Source organism: Xiphophorus maculatus, chromosome 5 (genome assembly GCF_002775205.1).
Source record: "Xiphophorus maculatus strain JP 163 A chromosome 5, X_maculatus-5.0-male, whole genome shotgun sequence".
NCBI lineage: Eukaryota > Metazoa > Chordata > Actinopteri > Cyprinodontiformes > Poeciliidae > Xiphophorus > Xiphophorus maculatus.
The window spans coordinates 19,286,223-19,307,721 of record NC_036447.1 but is presented as its reverse complement, the minus strand read 5'-3'; the positions used below and the strand labels follow the sequence as shown (position 1 = coordinate 19,307,721).

The window sequence follows — 21,499 nt, the reverse complement described above, 5'->3', positions numbered from 1 at the left end:
TATTTTGACTTGTTACAACTTCGGCATGACTGAACTCGGACTACAAAACCGTAGCAAGGAAAAAAAAGTGGCAGATTCACAAAACTGATTAGCCAGAAGTCATGACCTTGTTTAGCAGTTACACAGCAAATGTGGTGATGTCATAATAAAGAAAACATTAAAGGCAATAGAGAAAATTTAACAGAATGAAAAATATAACCAGAAAAGAATATAAAAGATATCTACTCAGAAAAGGGAGAAAATAGATTCAAATTTTTTTGGTTACTAAAATTTTTACTGTTGTGAGATGTGTTCTTCCTTGATGGTTTTCCTTCGTGGCACAAACAAAAAAACTGTTTTATAGGCAGTTTCTGGATGTTTTATTTATAGGAGAATATGAGTTTAGGTGGAATATAAATTTACTGTGCTGCATAAAATGTGGCTTACGTAGTTCTCATGTGATGTCATGTCACATTTCCGAACTTTGTAACTGACAGCCATCTTGGCAGGTGTTATAGATCAACTGGTGGCTAAATTAACTAGTTGAAACCTATGGGCACCGCAGATGTTTCTAAATTGTAGGTGGCTGTGTCGATGCCTGTTGAAAAATGCTACTTGTGTGACAAAACCATCATCAAAACTTTACTATAAATCCCATTTGAAGCAAATATGTTTAATGTTGCACGTGAAAATTATGTTTCAAAACAAGTTTCTACAGAGCAGCGTTCAGTGCGCTTCCAAAACACCGCATTTGAGCATAACCAGATCAATGAGTAACACGACAATCCCATTCACATTCAGGTTCACCAGAATAAATTAATTTCATCTCATGAAATTAACATGAGACAGCCACAATGTAAACCTAAGTGGAAGGTTTCTGCTTTCTGTAACCAGCACTGATTAGAAAAACATTGGAATTGACTCAAGTACCTGTAATGTGAGTTGCTTAACACTTCTAGCTTAGTGTGTGTTTTTGGCTAAGATCCTGCAACATGTTAGAAAATGTCTCTTTCTCTATGATCTCCTCAAAACAATAATAATTCTTTGTATGTGAAGAAATATTCAAGAATATATTTAAATATCACCAAAATATACCACACTACAAGAGGAGACTGTGCTTAACTGTAAGAATTTCTACCATCAGCCAGCATTGTTAGAGTACTGACGTTTATTTTACATCTTCTCGGTCTTATATTGACTGACATGTTCTGCAAACATGTCAATAAATGTAAACAGTTCTGATATCATGCAAACTAATTCCTTGCTCATTTAATAGAAGCCACATTATTTTGTTTGCACCTTAACTGGGCCGCAGACGCAAAGCTGTGCAATTTAGTAATTTCACAATATCCTTACAGTTAAAAGTTTGCCTGGCAAACCTGTTAAACGATTTTACCTCCAAAACGTTGGCAGCAAGTGAATTTTATTTTTTTAGACAATGAAATAAACTGGTCCAAAAAGTGAATCAGACGTACCAGCGGTCGCTGAGCTCCGAGAGCGCTGTTTTATCCAGTAAACTATATCCGCCGACGGAAGTCCAATAATCCTAGCTGTTATTGATTCTGATTTAACGGACACCTCGCGCTTTAAGAAGCAAACCTGGATTACCTGGTGACATTTTCAGAATCTCAGTTTGAGTGAAGATTTTAATCTGTTTCTGATGTAAAAGTATATAAGACAATTGTTTTTTTCAGCGTTGTCTCTTATAGTTGAGTATTAGGATCACTTGATGAAAAGAATAAAGATGTTTAGTTAAATTACAAGAAAATATATCAACAATAAAGAAGAAAACACTGCCACATAGATCTGCGGTAGCCATGTCTTTTGTAAGTGAACTATAACATGTTACAAAAACAGTGTTTAAAAAGATTTCGCTATTGTTTTTGTGGATATCTAATTGAAATATTATACAATATGAGGGAGATGTAAAAAGCAATATAGACAATCTTTTTAAACATTTTATTTTTAATCCCATGGCTCGTCAACACTTGTATCAGCTTTCAGGCATTAATCTTTGCTTTGAGATCTGTTTATGGCATCTTTCGATCTTCTTTGATGAGTTTCAACCTCTGAAGCAACACATAAATCAGGACAAGTTCTGCGTAATTGACCTGTTTTGGTGATTTTGCAGATAATGTAAAAAAAAAAAAAAAGGCAACATACCATGTTAGACCAAAAAAAGTGTTTCTAATTAGTTATTCCCGAGATGTTAATTGGCGTCTTACTGAATCGGATAGAATTTTTGCAATTTTTTTTTTGTTTTTTAAGCTTATCGCATTATTTACTTCCTGGTTCGGTAAAGGGGTCCTAAAAAGCCACGCCCACAGAAACACCTGTCTCTCCCAGATGCCGCCACCAAGTTAATTTAGCCAACAGTTAATCTATAACACCGGCAGTTGTCATGGATTAGCTGCGACAACAATAAACAAGCCACAAGTTTAGAACTAGCTCTGGCCTTCTTTCATATCTTAACAATTTAAGTACATTACTCGATTATATTTTTTGAACATTATGCTCACCTCTGTGTAATACTACGACAAATATCTGTGATATTTACTGTACTTACTTCCGAAGACGTCGAACTACCAAAATTAGCATAGCTAATATAGCTTCCATCTGCTAGCTACGACGGACATGTAGCCTACGTGTATGTCACGACTACAGGTACTTACTCTGCCAGTCACCAGAATCTTGTAGGAAAAGTTGTTCCTACGTCCTTTACAAAGCCGTTTGCATGCGTCCACGGATTTCAGGCCGCGTAGTTCGTGCAGGAGGTCGGAGACAGCTTGCTCACATCTTCTGACATGTCACTGTCTCGTAGGCGTCGTTTCCCACAGCAGAGGTTTTGTTGTTATATATTTTTCTTGCACATTGGTCAATTGTGTTAATATACTTTCTTTTTGTTGGCGTCGAAGTCATGGTTCATCTATGCTTTGCGCAGCGCTTGTCTACGGCAATGGCGTGGATCACTTCCGGTTCAGACTTGTTACACAAGATGACCTTTGGGTAGATATTTTTATAATGCAAGTGTGATATGTGTGTTAGTTTAGCATGGCCATTTATACAGACTCTAACATTTGATAGGTAAAGTTAGTGGGTAGTGAGTCAATGTGCACTTTTATTAAGACTGATCCACCTTTTGCGTATTTTAATTACAGGTAATATTTTCTAAACACTTAAAGTTCCCTCATACAGTTAAAATGCAAGTGAAGCTTTTCAAATTATTTCTATGATCATGAAAGCTTCGAAATGAAACAACCTCTTATATCTGAATATATCTGGTCAAATGATTTATAAGTTTGATTACCTCACCTAGTGTGAGGATGGGTAGATTTGTTTTTACTGCTTTATTGGAATATCTTACATTGTATTTTACTTTCCAGGACAGGACAAATATAGAGTCACATGTTATTATTACAAATCACTTCTGTTCAAAATTGAATTGACTGAAGTCAGTATGTGTAAAGTAGTGAGAATTCAGTGGTTGATTTGTTCCACGTCATTATCACAGGATCTTTGAAACATGAACAAAAATCTAAAATTTTAAGAAAAAGCGTTTCTGAGGCCTCACTCAACAATAACTGGATTCTGGAGCCAATAGGCCAATCTCAATGTGAAATGGTCCTAAGGAAAACTTACAGGATAGAAATTCACATCATGGACAAAACCATATTCTTGGTCCTCACTTTAGCTCAGGAAATACGCTATTTCGCCTGTGTTTTTTACCCAGAGGATCAGTGTGGGTAAGTCACAGCAAAGGATAAAGCTTTTTTTACGCTCTTCTGCATCTTCAGTTTGCCAGACACTCAATAATAAGGACAATGAACAGTGAGATTTTAAATTCACATTGACGCGCTAAACTTTAAACCTTTTGATTCTCCAATAACTGCGCTTATACCTGGGGTCATCACTTATTCTTTCTCGCCCTCTGCTGACCAAAGTGAGGTAATTCAAGAATCTTTAGACTTTTTAATAAAATAACTCGGAATAAAATATGTGACAGAATTTTATATGTATAGACTTTTATTTACTTTTTTATGACCTGGAACAAGACTCAAAGCATACCATTTTACTGTTCACACAGTGATGGCGCAGAACTGCTTTTATCAAAAGCAGAAGTAGTGCAGAAGCTTTATAGTGGTTTAAATGGTTTTAAATGTGCCACTGTTGCCTTTTAGCTACAGAACAACAGACAAAAGCGGAAGAAAATTTAGCATTTCTGATATGATATTAGAAATATTGCCCAACCTGAATTTAAAATCTGGAATATTTCAATCTGCTGCTCAATGGAAATGAAAATACTATCTTAGCAGGTGCCTGTTTTTACTCGTGTCTCTACTATGCATATCCTTTCTATTTTATATAACTTTTTCAACCCAAGTTAAATGCAGCTACAGAAAAATATTTGCTAAAAAGCTTAAGTATGTCATTTCAAATCTTCTGAAAATGCACTCATGAAGTTTTTGGTGACTGATGTCATCAGTGTTACAGCTCCTGGTGCGTAGATGCCCCTGGAAGTACAGATGAGACTGGACATAGGTCCATTCACTCTTATGTGTCAGCACATCTGGATGTTCATATTTCCAACATCTGTCTATACATTTTTCAGCAGCCAGTTTGGAGATGACATGCCAGACTGGGAGAAGTAGTTCCACCACCACGGCTTCTCCTGCCGCTCTATTCCTTCCTCGGTGACAACTGGCTCGCCATGGCGCTCAAACTGGTTATAGGGGTCAAATCGGTCCCAGCTGTCTGCCATGGGGAACAGGTGGTCATCTATGTCTGGCTCCACGGGAAGCTGTTTGTGTGAAAAATGGAGAGGTCAAGTGATCAAATAGGCATCAAACAACTTCACTCAGCAAATGACATGCATAGAAGATGGAAATGCCCTCTATGCATTGAATAGCTAAATCAAAATATAACTATTTTGATAGTTATATTTTGTTATATATAGTTATATCAAAATATAACTATTTTGATTTTGCAGCGAATATTTACATAGAAAAAAAGCACATCTCTAAGCTACTGAAATGAATGAATTAAAACTAAAGAAAATGCTAAATTATTCTTAATCTTGTAGAATGAAGACAAAAGAGTATTTATTATTATTATTATTATTATTATTATTAGTAGTAGTAGTAGTAGTAGTAGTAGTAGTAGTAGTACTTTTAGTTCACCCCAAACAATTAGAGTTTGGAAACCTTTGAATGAAACTGTAAACTTTAAAATACAAAGTAAGAAGTCAGGAATACAAACCTTCTCTAAGACAAAGTTGACCTGTCCAGCCTTGTTCAAGTTGTGAGGCAGATAAACCCTCTTGCTGACCTTTGAATAACCTTTGGCAGTAGCTGTCAGGATGTGAGTTCCTGGATTCACCAGCCTCCAGTAATCTCCATCCTCAGCTGCAAGTGAGTTAAGGTGAAATGAACAGAAATGGTGAAATTGTAAATTTCAACAAAATGTTGTTTTTTTTCTGCACAAACAGAAACGCGGGCATGTTATTGTAACTTTGGATTTGTGTTTTTACCTGTAGTGACATCTTTTCTAATCCCCCTGACAGAGACAGTTGCACCTTTTATACCGTTTCCATTTGTATCCCTCACAACACCCTTGACTCCTCTGTGGACCTGTCCAGAGAGTAAGAGCACAATCACAACAAAAATTCCCTCACAACCGAGTATATTTGTTCTGGACTGAGCAAATGTAGCACCTCCTAACAGGCTAATTTTATTCTTTGGACACTTACAGACTCAAGAAAACTGAGCAGAGCTTCTTTATTCCTTTTCCATTCTGGGTAGAGCTCAGCCTCTGAGGGGAATTTGTCACAGCCAAGCTCCACTGTGATCTCCATACAGTTAGTGTGTAAGTAATTGAAATCAGACATACCTGCAGATAGACAAGAGGTGTTCAGGTAATGTTGGGAACGTGTGTTGGGGTTAGGGTTAGTAAATGTGCCGCACTTTGAAGGTATCTCACCCCCAGCAAAACTGTACCACAGAGCGCCGTTGATGATGCCTCTGTTGCGATAAAAAGAGGCCCCACACCGGTCCGTGTCATTGTTTGACATGGTGGCGTGAGCATCCGCGTAAGTGCGAGCGAGCTGCTTGAAGATCTGAGCGTTGGAAGATTATTGGTAGTGGAAAAGACAAACAGCATTGTGACAATCTGCCCGCCCTGCTGTGTTAGTAAAGTGTTTTTTTTTTTTCGTTAATCCCCACCTGTTCATCTGGAGTGGGTGAAAACATCTTCTCCTCATGCGAGTCTCTAGAGAAGTCGAAGGGGTAGGAGACCACCAGCTCACCTCCATGGAGGCTGGCAGACTGAACAAATGGCAGTGACCTGATCCACTTCATTACTGCATAGGTCTCTGGTGCCACCTGCAGTTCAAAAGTTGGAACTACATGATTTAGGTCGGGTGTTCAGGCAGTTGCGCAACACAAAAGCTGTTTCATTTTCTTCTACCTTCCCAAACCAGTAGGAGTCAGGGATTGGGACGTGATCTATGCGGTAGTGCCTGCTGCGACGGTTCCGGTAGAAGATGGAGGTGAGATCGGGAAAATTGCGGTTCAGGTCGAGGTTCTGGGCATTAGCCCGTCCGCTCGTCCATCCATTTAGCAAATGACCCTAAAAGATTTGCGGCATTAAAATGTGTTAAGTCTTGCATGGGGAGGAAGATAACTGTGGGGCTAAGGCAAGATAAGTAGCAACGGTGGTTATGTGAAGAAAAGTAAACTGTATTAGTCAGAATTTCAACAAGATGAATTTTAGACCTCTATGTTAGTTCTATTGTTAACATGAAGACAAGACCATGTATCCATAATGACGAAAAGGAAACATGAAGCTATTACTTAAGGCCTTTTCCTCAAGAAGAAAAAATAATTTATGTGCATGATTACATATTTGTAGAGTTCAGCCACTGCTAATTTCTTTATATTTTAATTTTTTTTACATTTATATTTTCCTTTTAAAGAACCAGATTTCTCTGCAGTCATTTAAAGTTGCCTTGATCTACTGTATGTGTCCCCAGGTTTTCTGAATGTATTTTAAAGCTTGTGCTTCCCCCCATTTCTGGAGCATTATCTGATAGCTTTATTTAATAAGGAATCTTACCTCAAAAAGCAAGTTTCTACATACAGAGCACTTAGCAAATACTTTATTAGAAATTATTATAAGGTGTATTGTTAGTAGCAGTCTGATGCAGAAACACATGATTAGTTTAAGTTGTTCTTAGCTAAATCAATGAAATATGCCAAAATTACCATCAGTTTGATTACCTGTAAAATAATATTTTGCTGAAATGAGATGATTATCAGGAAGCTGCCAGAAAAGCATAATTATGTTGGTTCCAATCAAGGACACGCCGAAGATGCTACTGAGTACAAGATGTTGACTTTAACCAATACAACAACATGAAAGCAGAGACATGTTTGTTTTGTTCAGGTTGGCAGAGTACAATCTTCTGGATAACTTATTATTGACTTAGATGTTTTGCTTACAAACATTTAATGATTCAGATTGTGTATAAAGGGCTAAGCTTCTATTTTATTATTTATGTTATGGAGCCAACCTAATAACTAGACTTTATGTGGTGAGGTGAAAAAAAAGTTTAAAAATCTATAGATAAATGTTGTAATACTGGAGGACTATTGATCAAGGCCACTTTAAAAGATGATAAAAACTCTGGCTCGTTGAAAACAAAAATATAAACGAATGAGGGGTCATGTTGGACAGCCCTGCATGTTGCCATATACATGCAAAAATATAGAAACAGTTTCCTCTTCTATATTTCAGATGTTGACTAGAAAGCAAAACTTTGCCATTTAAGACACTCTTTGGGAATTACTAGCACACATGCAATGCATGTCAAAAGACAAATTTCAAGTAGCTGCTCTTAATGAATTAAAAATTTGATCACAGCCCGTCAACCAGGAAAGATAAATCAAATTAATATTTTAACCATGCAATATGAGACTCAGTTCTGACCCAAACTGGCTGAAACACCTTATTTCCAAACAGTAGCTTCCATCTGACCTGATTGGAGGTGTAAATACACACACTGTGGCATGCACATGACCAGTTAATATAATAATGTCCATGCAGATATTGGAGGCAAATGATTAGGTCTGATGTATGAGTGAATGTGCAGAACATCAGAAAAACACAAAAGGCGTTGGTGCCCATTTTGGAAACATGCAATTTCCAGAGTCAGCTGAAGTGTTCAACCTGTTGGAAGACATTTCTGAAAATGAAAACAGAAGTCATCTGTGAATTTTATTTGTCCTTATCCTGACCACATTGGTTTATCATTTGAGGCTTGGATCATTCCCAGACTAGTGGGATGATCAGATTGTCAGAAAAAATAGTTGATAGAAGTTTGCATTCTCCAACGTTAAAAGCACGAGCAAAAGAAGCACAGCAGCCAAAGAGGATTGAGAGCGGATAATGGTGGTTTGTCCTTCGTTTTGTTAACAATATTTACTTCCTGGTTGGAGAGCTCCGGGTCATTGCTTTCCTCTACCTCTGAGGCCGCCACCTCGTAACCGTCAGGGTTCATGGAGGCCAGAATGTGAATGCGAGTGTTGTTAATGATGGACTGAATTCGTTGGTTTCCCAGGGTGTACTCCGAGCACAGGTACTGCGCTAAGTAGATGAGCAGCTGACGTCCTAGCACCTCATTTCCATGCATGTTGCCAATCAACTTAATCTCTGGCTCCACTGCAGAAAACGAAAATGGAAATGAGCACAATAAAAAACACTTAAATCTTGGCCATATGGGTTGGGATTTTTTCTCTCTCTTAGCAATAAACACCTTCATTTAAAACTTGCATTTTGTATTTACTTGCATTGTCTTTGACTAATATTTAAATCTGTTTGATGTTCTGAAATACATTCCCTTCTTGAAGACATGAACAACTTGCTGCTAGTGATGGGACCTTGAACTCTGCTCTCAACCAAAAAGTCCTGAAGGAAAATATCCAACAATCTGTAACCTTGAGCTCAGTCAAAATTGGGTTATAAAGCAGTAATACGGCTCAGAACTCGGTAGAAAATCTAACTCTAACTTAGCAAAAAACAAAAAAATAAAGGTTTTGGACTGGCCTCATCAAAGTTGGAATATTAAATCCAAATGTGTCATTTTGGCATGACATTAAACAGATCATTTGGGCTCAAAAACTACAAAGTGTTGCTGAATTAAAACAATTCTGCAAAGAAGAGTGGGTCAAAATTCATTTACAGCATGTAGAAGACTCATTGCCAAATATCGCAGATCCTCTATGATAATTATTACTACAAAATATAGCTTAATTAAGTTTAGGAAGTAGTTACATCAAACCCGGCTGGTCTGAATGGCTTTTTTTCCCCTCCAATAAAAAAATTATTATTTGAAAACTGCATTTCGTATTTACTTTGGTTATCTATGATACTAAAAAGAAATTTAGTCGATGATTTGACTGATAATCGGAAACATTTGCATGTGACTAAAATGCGGAAACAGAAGAATATCTTTTTTGCGGAATTGTTGTAAAAGTCAGACCAGTGTGATGCTGTTCACTCACGCAGCTCATGATGTCCTGGGTTGTCAGTGAATTCGATAACCAACAAATCTCTGCCTTCGGTGCTTCGTCCGATGCTGTAGACATGAGAGATGTGGGAGCACTTGGCTGCCGTCCTCTTCAGTAAGCTGTACATCTGGGCGTTAGAGGCATAGATGAACTGGATGATGGTGCTCGGTTCTTCGGGAGAGAGACTGGACAATGTCACCTCCTGTCTGGCTGGAGGGGTGAATGACGGGAATATGTGGGAGAGGACAGATGGCTGGTTGTGTTGGTTTCAAACATTACCTCAGCATAAAGGGTCCAAGTGGCACAAGACTCTGATCTTTACCTTTCAGTACAGATAGCGGGTCAAAACACCCCTCCTCATTTGCAGCAAAGAAGCGATCACAATCCAGGAAGTAGGGCCAGGCCATCTCTATGGCCTCAAAGGCGTGCATGCAGTCTTTTCTCAATGCTTCGCATGTGCTGCGACACGGTTTGATCATCTTGTTGTCCCGACACGGCGAGGCCAGCACAGAACATCCTACCAGACGGATCTCGGGGGAGCACTCACCATTGAGGAGACCATGGATGACACTCAGGAGGAGGTACTCTGCTCCTGACTCAGCTTCAAAACGACTCCGGTGACCAAGAATGTTGGGGAATATGGTTCTGTAGAAATGGGGGGATAAGAATGCTCTTATGGAAATATTTACAAAGACCCTATGCATCAATAGTTTGTGGAGCCATGGTTAGAAGCAATAACTTGATAAAGTCTCTAAATCTTTATCAAGAGCCATAAATTTCTCATGTTATTGTTGGTGAAATCTTGGCCAGCTGTTTCAGTTCTTTGAATTTTCCAGACATTTATCTCTGCACAGCTCTCTTGAGACTCAGCAAAGTGCTTCAGTCAGAATAAAATCTGAAATTCGACTAAGTCATTGCAACTCTTGTTCATATATTATTATTTTCTTCTTGTTGAAGAATGTGATGGTGGGTTTGAGATAATTGTCTAACTCTGAGCTAAGCCATTGCATCATCACAGATGAGATGTTTTTGATAAGATGCTGTTTAGTTTTTGCCTTACATAGTAACATAGTGCTGCAAATTATAGCCAAACATCTCTACTCTGTTATTATGTGCAAAAGACACTGGAAGTAGTTTATTTAGATACAACTTAGGAAACCTTAGTTGTGTCCTGGCTGCAAAACATATTTAAAACAATACATATTTTGTATTATTATAACTGTGCTGGGAAACTTTAGCCTTTTAGACGTGGCTCTTGGGCTTTTTGCAGTTTCTCTGAGTATTGTAAAGTCTAACCTTGGAGTGGACCTCCAGTCCTAGGAAGATTTCCAATTCATTCCATCTTCTGAATATTTATTCCTGAGGTAAATAATTGACTACAATCAGTTTGAAAAAGACATTATAAACCCTAATTGACAAATAAAGTATTTTACAGATAGGGTCAATGTTGCCCCATATTGAGTCTTAAAGAACTTGAGTTCATTTTGTTGGCAGCACCCATCTGCTACTTAATGTATTAAACATAGAGGCAGAAAAATTGTACCTAAAGTAATTCTTCCCCATGTCTGTACTGACAGGTATAAAAGTGTTCATTTTGCATAATCCCCGAGAAGAGCTGATGTGAATTTAAACATTAATGTGGTTCAAAAAACAAATTGGGGGTAATGTCTTTGTTCTGTTGTGATTTGCTTGGCTTTCTAAGCAGTGTGACTCACGCTGAGTACCCCAGATCATTGCAGTAGCCCAGGTTCAGCTCTGTGCAGGTAACTGCTGGAACACAGTAAAGGTAAAGACATTTTATTACAAGAATAGTACTGATGGAGCAAAAACATGTTAAATTGTTTGTGTTTTTGTTTTTTGGACAAAAACATTGTATTTCTCATCAAGGCCACACATACACATTGATGGGAAAATAATTAATAATAATAATTTTACATTTTAGTGCAGTACTTTGTAGCTCTGCAAATACTTTGTTCCTCAAAACAATAACAAGAAACTCACTTTAATGTGGCTATTTTCTTCAGATTTTTTTTAGACTATCAAAAATCTGTTATTTAAAAAAAAGTTCAGCACGAGCGATTATCATGCATTTTGTATTTGACGCAGCTTATTCTTCCACAAAGGACAACTACGGCTTGAAAACAGCATACTTCAAAGATCCTTCACGTGTAAGATTTATTTTACTTTGCGCTTCTGTATTTTATGAACTCAGCTCCGTGTAGAAAGAAAAGCTAAACAGACACATACGTCTTTCATCGTGTGCGCTGCGGCTGCTGCTGCGGCTGCGGCTGCTGCTGCTGCTGCTGCATCTTCCTGTGAGGAAAACCGAGAATGACACACACACACACGCACACACACACGCACACACACGCACACACACACGCACACGCACACACACACACACACACGCACACACACAAAGCAATGAATCCCAAACTCAACGCCAGGGGGCGACATCTTCAAAAGCACGACGAACTGAACTTGAAAGAGTGTACTGTGAGTTAACAATTAAGAGAGTTGTGGGTAAAAACAATAGAAACCCGTGAGAGGTTCCAACTTTATACGTCCCGAAATTAGGCTGAGAAACACTGCAAAACAATGAGAGAAAACGACGAGTACAGCAATCAGTTAGTTCAACTCAACTTTTTGGTTTTTTTAGCACATAGTAAATGATTTCTTAACACAGGTTTAAATGCTGGTAACAATATAGAACTGACAGAATCATCCACTGAAAAAGCGAGCCTATTGTCTCCTATTTTCGCCCCAGGAGAACTTTGCATTTCGGCCTCTGATTGCGATGTGACCAAACATGAGCGCGGCCATTGTTTTTCCTCTTACCTAAAAATTCGTCTCCTGGATGACACGGCTGCTGCGGGGCGCAAAGGCAACTCCACGCCAAGAAAAACAGCAGCGCCAAAACTTCCAAATGCATGCTGCGCTTCAAGGAAGCCGCTTGTGTGATGTGGCAGTAAGTTTGGTTGAAGCTACTGCCTTTCCGTTTCCTTCCTCTTCTGAGCTCCCTGATAATTACCACCCACAGCACAGAGCTCCGTCCTTTGTCTGCTGCGCAGAGAGCATCCCTGACCCGAACATGGGACTGCGGCTCTTTGCTGCGCCGATCATATTTCACTCCGTGTGTGTGTGTGGGTGTGTGTGTGTGTGTGTGTAGGGGTGAGAGGGGGTTGACGTGTGTGTGCGCGCGCGCTAGAGATAGAGCGAGTAGAAGAACGTGGCTTGAGTGGTCACGAAAGTTAAGATGACTGTTTGTTTCTTACACGCATAATAAAAGCTTGAGGCATCCAACGAGCCTTTACCCTCTCCCCGCCTTCCTCCATCTTTCCTCTGCGCGTACTTTCCACTCTTTTACATCCTCAAAACAATGCACCATTATGTGGAGCTATTACCTACCTGACGGGGGTTCTAGAGGCTTCCAATAAGCTACATGTAGCATTTAGAGGAGAACTTTAGGGCTCTGGATTTTCTTTTTCTTTTAGGAAAATAAACATGTGTACAGTTATAAAGTCTACTTCTACTCAGCAGCCTCATCTTTAGGTCTCTCGACATAATTTCTGTCAGACACAAGTCAAGATTCTGTTTGGGCCACTCCAAAATGTCAATGTCGCCTTTCAGTCTTTAGATCAATGCTGGTAAACTTAAAATTTAACTTAATTACATCTGACAGTGTAATGAATAATTTTGGGCTTCACTATATCTCTTCCTGTAAAGTACAGAATAGGCACAAGCGTAAAGATTTGAAAAGGCTTTGATAAGCGTCAAACTGTGATGGCTTGGTGACTTTGTCTGAACACCTTCAAAACTGCATCTCTATTTGGAAGTTCCAGGTGAACAGTGGTCAGTATCAAAAGCGATGAACCAGCGAGAGCATCATGGGACTGGCGCCTGTTGTCCTGCGCAACGCTAATGTTGTCGCTAAAAGTGTTCAAGAGGTCAATCCGGGCTCTGACAGAAGGGTGTTTGTTCAAACATTGAGCTGCAGACCAGTCCGGATGGAAATGCTGACCCCATGACCACAACTAAAACCGGCAACATGGGCAGTGGAAGGAGATAGCCTGGTCTGATAAATCGCATCTTCTTCCACCAGCTTCGGATGTTATCATCCCATACAATGGCGATTGGATGATTGCCTGCAGTGTTGAGCCACCACAGACAGGGTAATACTTTGGCCATTATCGTGAGTAGAAAACTCAAATCTCCCCAGTTATGTGGATATTACTCTGACTTACCAAGCATAAAAAAAAAATTAAAAAAACATGCACGTCCTTTTACACAAACAGTATTCTCTTTTGGCTGTGGGCTTGTTCAACAACATAATGTACCTTATTACAAAGCAAAAATGATTCAAGAATGGCTTGGGATTTTAAAGAAAATCATCTACTGTAGACCTCAAAATTTGATCCACTCGTTGTATATGTGAGATGTGCTGAACAAGGTGGACACAATGTTAGGCTTTATCAGTGTAAAGTACCCCCCTTCAAAAACTGGCCATCCAGTGACTCCATTTTTAAGTCTGTGTCTAGTTAAACAGTCTTTGTCCTGCACAGAAAAAAGAACGAGATGCTGAAAGACAGGATTGGCTGGCCCATTTCATCAACCTTTCACTGTTCATGCAGTTTAGATGATTGCAGATGTCACATTTTCTGGCTTTTTCATTAAAATTCTGCGTTGGGATCACTTTTACATGAGGTGACAACTGGAGCATAATGAGCCACATAATGCCTGTGTCTGATGAGCTCATGCTTGACTCAGCATGTCTCTGGCTGTGGGGGCGGGGGTGTTTAAATCGCCTTCTTGCTGTGATTTAATAGCTTCACACATTTATTTTTTATTTTGTGCACAACAATAACACTTCATTAACACAAGAAATAATATCAGCTGTAACATTTTTCCAACAGTCTCTTGCAAAGATCACTATTACATCACTCCAGAGACACATCAAGATGGTGATGAACAGGATGCTTTAGTTTTCAGCGCACCAACATAGCAGCCATGCAGACAGCGGTAGAGTCTGGGACACTTCGAGATTTACTTGGTCTTTGTACCAGAGCGGTGTGTTCAAGTGACCTCCCTGGGCTAGGCCTGGACCTCTTCTCCAAACACTAACGTTTGCCCTCTCCCTTGACAAGACACAGAAGAATCAACTAACTCAAACCAGGTGATTTCAAGTTATCCTCTCAGGAAAGTTTTCATCCGAGGTGTCCCACACGCTGCTGGTGCTGTGCGCAGACAGGAAGTAGTGGTCCTTTCTCACTAAGCGGCAGATGACGTTCACCAGGACCTTCCTGTACTGGTGTCGCAGAAGACAGTAAACGAATGGATCGCTGGATGCCTTGGCATAGACCAGGCATTTGGTAGCAATGCCCCAATGTCGGGGCACATCCACCGAGGGCAACAATTCTACAAGCCTGCAGGAAGAGGAAAGGAGGAGTAAGACACTTATACTGGCTATACTATATATTATTTATAGTCAAAACAAACTGACAGAGACCCTCTCAGGGCTCATTTTCCTGCCAGAAAAGTGGAGGATTCAGGGAGCTTTTATAAAATATTAAAGATTGTAATTCTTTTTAAGATGCCAGTGCTAGCCAGGGCTTAGAGAAACTGTTTTGAATTGTTAAAGAAGATTTTTGGATGACTTCAGAAAGAAAACGACCAGGGGTTAGGGATAGATTTTTATAATGCATGTTTTATCTATAAATTATAGCAGAACAGAGTAAAACCTTTACTTTTCCCTGGGGTGGAAAAATATATTTCTGTATAACTAAATACAATTTATTTTGTTTGTTATCTCCACCACTCTTTGGGGATTCTAAATCATTTTACCAAACAAAGCAGATTTTCTATGAGTGAAAATCGTGTTCTTTTACAGTGTCATAAAGTCGTAAGAGAGAGAGGCGTTTAGGCGTTGCAGATTTAAAAGTTGCTTGAACAAGACTGAGAACACTATGGTCACACCTTTGTAGGTTGCTGCCAGTGAAACAAAGCAATTAAGTATCTCCTTAGTCCAGCAGATGCTCAGGAGTAATGTCACTTTTTCTACTATACATATGTTTATTTTTATCCTATGTATAAATAGATTTAATGCACCTGTTTATGTATGGTTTTTTTTATGTCCTGTGATTTGCATAATCTATTTCTTGTCTTTCATAGCCCTTTGTGACTGTCTGTGAAAGTAACTAATTAAGTCATTCACTTCTAAACAAATATAACATAGTTATAATATTTTCAAAGCAAAGTCCATTCTTAACAGCACTGATCACAAAATCCAATCCGGCCTGACACGAATAATTTCATTTTCAAGATCTATAAAGCGGCATTAGTGTCGAGGTGTTGACCTCGGATGCTTTCCTGGGTCCCAGCGTGACACTTCTGCTGTACCACAGCAACAGAATAGAAACACGTGTCGCTAAACACATTTTGAAGACACACGTCAGCACCACAGTAGGCTGTTACCTCGTTACGACATACGGTGAAAAGCAGATGATGAAGGAACCAATGAAGATGCAGATCTTTTTAGCGGCTCGCCGCCTTCTCTTCCTTTGTTGGGCCAGACACCTCTCCTTTACACTGACAGACAGACGGACACAGGACAACATTATTACATGACTGACATCAGTAGGCGCAAAAGTTACTTAGATTAGCAAATGCATATTTTATGTGCCCCCCACCCCCCACCCCTTGACACCATTCTCCACCTGGGGTGAATATCCACCAGCAGAAGCAGAGTTTGCACTGTGATGACATCTATCCTCTTGCAGTGCGACCTGGCGACTCTCAGAACCTTCAGGTAGGCGAAGCAGAGGACGAAGAGGCAGAGCGCGAAGCTGCTGCAGTGGAACAGCGCCGTGAAGGTGACATAGGCACTCCGATGCGACGCCGCCTCAGCGTCCAGGTGCAGCGTGCACGAGGCGTACGTGTGGCTGTACGCCCCCCAGCCCATCATCAGCTGGATCAGGGAGAAAGTGAAGGAGTGGAGCCAGGAGTAGGACACGATCACAAGCGCGTCCCGGTAGCGCATCTTGCTGGAGTACCTGAGAGGAAACACCACCGCCACCCACCTGTCCACGCTGAGCGCGGCCATGCTCAGCATGGCGTTGCAGGTGACGAAAGTCTCGGTGAAACTCACGGCGCGACACAGCGGGTCCCTGAGGGGCTTCGCGCTGCTGGCCACGCCGAGAAAAGTGGCCGGCATGTTGATGAGAGCGAGGATGACGTTGGAGATGGAGAGATTTAGGGTGAAGATCCCCGGAACGTGGGATCGTAACTCTGCGCTCTGGGTGAAGCATAGCAGCACCGAAAAGTTCGTCAAGAGCGCGACAACTGCCGAAACCACGACGGAGCCCTTCAGGAGGAACTGCGGGATGCTCATTTCCTGCAGTCCCGTGTTTGCTGCCTCGGTGGGGGGGATGCTGTGGAGGGTCCTCCACGCGCTCAGCTCCTGCCCACCTACAGCTGTCACAAACCAGCCCTGCCACATGCCGTACGCCCTCGCGCGCGGACCGCTGTCCAGTGCTGAAATGTCCAAACAAGGATTTCCTGTCGGTTAAAAATGCATCACAGACAAAGTGTGCTAGCTGTGCTTTTTCACGGAACTGCTGACAAAAGTCTCCTTAATCCCAACGGTAACAACTTCTGTTTAACCCGGAGTGAAAAGCTACTGCAGATGAGATTACAAACGGAGCTTTCTGTGCTTTTTCCCGCTCATGCGCACTGGCCGGCCGGCGCCTCCTTCCTCTCCAGAAATACCGTGCGCGAGACACGTGTAGCCGGTGGTTGGCTCATGTGAATTTGAACAATATTCACACAGGAGCTAAAGTTAAGAAGACAGACGCGGATGTCACGAGGAAGTTCTGCCCAAGAAGATGGACTGATGTGTGGCAGCAAAGGTGGCAAGACGTTTACATATTCACAAAATAAATGTGTGTATGTATGGATGAATGTTACAAACATTCCTATTACAAACAATACCCTGCTACATAATACTTTGCCTATTAACCCATCAGTGTTCATAATGTTCTGCCTTATTGGTGAAAATGGCTTATTCAGCATGAACACAAAGCTACACTCACTATCACACACTTCGACTCAAAACAGTATGAAAATGAGCACTGAGGAACTCCTTTACTACTGTTTTTTTAATAGCACTGGTTTGTTTTTAATAAGTGATTTGAACAGTTTATCTGTTTGTAGTTTTTTTAGATCTACTTCACATGTAAGGATTTTTTTGTATATAGCTTGAAAATAACTGTGTTATTTTCTTATTACCTCTAGTAAAGTATCATTGTGAGTACTTCCCTCGCGGCTTAAAAACCACGTTCCTCTGGAATTATTGACATAAATGTTGTTGCTCAAAATTTCTGGTGTTTCTGGTTCATGATGTCTTGGACTCCAACGGAGTCCCCAGAGCAACTGGCAAAGAAACAGGCCCACACCATCAACACCCTCTGCTGCTTATGGGGTCCAAATCTGGGCCCCATCAGTAGAAATGTTGTTTTGAGGTTAGGACTGTTAGCATTAGGCAATAGAAATGGATTAACAATGAACGGGAGTCAATGCAAACTCCTTGTGAAGACAGACAGACCTACAATATACGTGTGTACATGTGTGTATGAAAGGAAGGAGGGGGAGTGCAGTGATAGCGTGCGGCGCTGCATTTAATCTTTCCAGCTCCCCTCATGTTTTTAGTTCTTTCTGTCTCCAGTCATTTAATCTTCACCAGTTTCCAGAAGATTGCGTTCAGCCTGTTTCTCTTTAATTTAATACCTCTTTTTCCCTTTTTGTCCTCCCGCTCTGCCCAGTAGGTCTGCTGCCACTGAGCATGTTTACGAAGGAAACCCAACCTGTTGTTTCAGAGACAGAAATGGGAGGGGAAGAGAGAGGGATGACTCCCCCTTTTTCATGGAGAACCCCGCTGAGTGATCGCGTGTTGCTGCTCTGGGTTCTCCAGGCTGCAAAGTAAGTGACTGATGGCACGGATGATGGAGAACTCCTGCTTCCAGACAGAAAGTCCACGGTGCTCCCCTCTGAGCCACCATACCTCGGGCTGTATGAATACTGAACGCTATGAGTGTGAGTGCTATTACATAACTCAGTCTCCACAGCTGGCAGCAGCTAAATCATGTTTTTTTTTAACTTTCTCTTTGAACTGTACCACAGTTTCAGTCCGTGGGGGATAAATCAGCAGTTTTCTCATCTGATGAAAGTTTCCTGGTGATAAATTCAGACTTTGTCCCGTCTGCGGCTGCTTGTGACACGAGGAGGAAAGCTGACCCTGTTCTGTCTGCATTATTAGGATCAGAGGTTTTTTTTTCTCAAATAGCTGAGAGGAGGAGATGTGGTGTTGATATCATGCCTTTGCATAAAAAAAACATACTCCACTGATAGTTACCAGAGGAGATGTGTAAATATTTTTCAAAGTGGAATGAAACGTCATGTGTGTTTTTTTTTTTTCTTACGGTGTTGGAGTTCTTTATCCTTGAAGCAAATTCCTGAAATAAAAGCTAACTTGTCCATGTTTTCACACTTTCATCTATGCACTGAAGATGAAAGTGCTTTAGTCTACTCTGAATCACTAGTAAGCCTTTTGGCTTCCTGTTTGGTGAAACCAATTATTATTTAAATTTAGAAAATATGGAAAACATACTCCTCAGTACATTGTTTCAAATGAAAAATGTTTAATTTCTTTTGGACTGTACTATGTGGTGCTCCAAGTCTAAACATTTAAAATAAAGCACCCTGATAAAAAACAAACAAATAAAAAAACAAACTACTAGTAGTTTAAAAAAAATGTACATATACATATATATATTTTTTTTCCGTTCAGCCATAGCTGAGGAATCCAGCATTCAAATCATACTCTTTTTGGGGTTGCTGCTGTCCTAGAAGCCCAAAGAAGAGCTTGGTGTTGACGTTGTTTACTTGCTCTAGGTTTTGCTTGGACTCCCAGAGCGGTAGAGAACATGTGGTTCCCTTCTTTTCAATTATTGAAGATTACAGTTCCAGTGTTTTTTTTGGCTAAGCTTCTTTTTTAATTTCAAATGTGTCTTCCAGATGTTCCTATTAGTCCTGTCAAAGACAGTAGTACTTTGTCTAGCGCTTTAATCATTTGGCTGAAAAATGCTAAACTGACATTATCCTGTTATATTACCGGTACTTAAAAACAATTAATTAGGCTGGTTTATGTCCTGTCAGCTCCTAATAAAGATAAACACCCTACTGCAGGGGTGTCCAAACTTTTTGCAAAGAGGGCCAGATTTGATAAAGTCAAGATGCCTGGGGGCCAATAGTTTGTTCGGACATTTTTTAACTACAAAAGTGTCATGCAAATACACACCGTTATAAAACAATTTTCATTGTCACAATTATCTTTATTTTTCAAATGACAAAATAACCAAATATAAGCCACTCAGGCAACTCTAAAAGCAGAAATTCTGCTTTTCTTTCATATCTGGAGAGTCAGATAACATTGAACAAACTGTATAAAATACCTTAAATTTACATGAGTTTAAAAATATCTTTGCCTCAAGAACATTTTAAACAGGAGTTATAAGTAATGCAAAATTGTCTGTTATTATTAAATTTTAAAACAAGTGAATTTTGCTCTTGTCATTTACAATATCTTTCAGAAAGTAATAGTTTGTATCACATCTACAGGTTCATAACCAAATCTTACTCAAGAGTTTAATAAAAATAAGTGCCATAAATCCAGGTGCATAAATGTTCTTTTGGCTCTTCTCTGCTGATAGTGACAGATGTTACCGTTCAAAATACTCAGTTTCATGTCCTCAACTCTCGTCCATTGTGATCATGGCCGTCTACATACCACCGAGGGCTAATGCTAAGCTAGCATTAGAGGAGCTGTACTGCCTGATCAGCGTGCAGATGAACTCCAACCCGGAGGCGGCCGTGATTGTGGCGGGGGACTTCAATCACGTGGAACTGAAGGCTGTGTTTCCCAAATTCCACAAATCCATAAACTTTCCCACCAGAGACAATAACATTTTGGACCAGGTCTACTGCAATATCCCCGGAGCCTACAAGGCTGTAGCAGCTCCACATCTGGGCATGTCTGACCACATCTCAGTGGAGCTGATTCCTGTCTACAAGCCTCTGGCCTGCAGAACTAAGCCGACCACCAGAATAGTTCAGGTCTGGACTGAGGAGGCCTCAGCAGTCCTGAAGTGCTTTGAGCACTTCAGGACTGCTTTGAGCATACAGACTGGAGTGTGTTCAGGGACGGCGCAGACTTGGAGGAATACTCATCGTCCGTTCTGTCCTATGTTCAGTTCTGCACCGACGCTGTGCTCCCTGTTAAGACCATAAAAGTGTTTCCAAACCAGAAACCATGGCTGGACAGCACAGTACGGGCCCTGCTGAAAGCCCGGGATGCTGCCTACAGGTCTGGAGACAGGTTGACTTATAGCAGGGCCCGGTCGGAACTGAAAAAAGGTATTAAGCAGGCCAAGCTCCAGTACAAACAGCAGATTGAGGAACATTTCATCAACAACAACCCCCGAAGCATGTGGAGAGGCATTAGAACCATGACGGACTACAAACACAGCACTCAGCTGACCAGCCGCAACCCCACCCTGCCTGACACCTTAAACAGTTTCTTTGCCAACTTTGACACGGCGGGCAGCAGAGAAGCCGTACATCTACCCCAACTGGAAGAGCAGCACCAGCCCCTCGTCCTACAGAAGCATCAGGTGACGTCCACCTTGAGGAGGATCAACACCCACAAAGCTCCAGGACCGGACAAGGTGTCAGGCCAGACACTGAAAACCTGCGCCGACCAGCTGGCAGGAGTGTTTCTGGACATTTTCAATCTGTCCCTGCAGCTCGCCACGGTTCCTGAGTGTCTCAAGTCTTCCACCATCATCCCTGTACCGAAGAAGAGGTCCATCACCAGCCTGAACGATTACCGGCCTGTCGCTCTGACC

The 21,499-nt window shown here is 40.8% G+C and overlaps 2 protein-coding genes across 4 annotated transcripts; both read right to left on the bottom strand.

The window, feature by feature from the left end:
- Positions 1-3,989: 3,989 nt before the first annotated feature.
- On the bottom strand, positions 3,990-12,692 carry LOC102231668 (carboxypeptidase Z-like). 3 transcript variants are annotated; one of them, XM_014476040.2, is made up of 13 exons: positions 12,381-12,692; positions 11,790-11,855; positions 11,258-11,312; positions 9,865-10,187; positions 9,537-9,752; positions 8,459-8,694; positions 6,442-6,603; positions 6,198-6,356; positions 5,956-6,091; positions 5,726-5,865; positions 5,507-5,606; positions 5,236-5,381; positions 3,990-4,777 (listed from the first exon to the last, which is right to left on the bottom strand). In XM_014476040.2, exons 1-13 carry the CDS (start codon positions 12,472-12,474, stop codon positions 4,574-4,576), a joined length of 2,037 nt encoding a protein of 678 aa, XP_014331526.2. In that variant the 5' UTR covers positions 12,475-12,692; the 3' UTR covers positions 3,990-4,573. The 3 variants fall into 3 exon arrangements, with proteins under 3 accessions (XP_014331526.2, XP_023190306.1, XP_023190305.1); XM_023334538.1 differs by having other exon boundaries at positions 8,498-8,694; XM_023334537.1 differs by having other exon boundaries at positions 11,258-11,309.
- Positions 12,693-14,345: 1,653 nt separating this feature from the next.
- LOC102231923 (G-protein coupled receptor 26-like) lies at positions 14,346-17,274 on the bottom strand. Its single transcript, XM_014476052.2, has 3 exons — positions 16,256-17,274; positions 16,014-16,127; positions 14,346-14,965 (listed from the first exon to the last, which is right to left on the bottom strand). The coding sequence occupies exons 1-3, from the start codon at positions 17,035-17,037 to the stop codon at positions 14,722-14,724; spliced, it is 1,140 nt and encodes a 379-aa protein (XP_014331538.1). The 5' UTR covers positions 17,038-17,274; the 3' UTR covers positions 14,346-14,721.
- Positions 17,275-21,499: the final 4,225 nt, after the last annotated feature.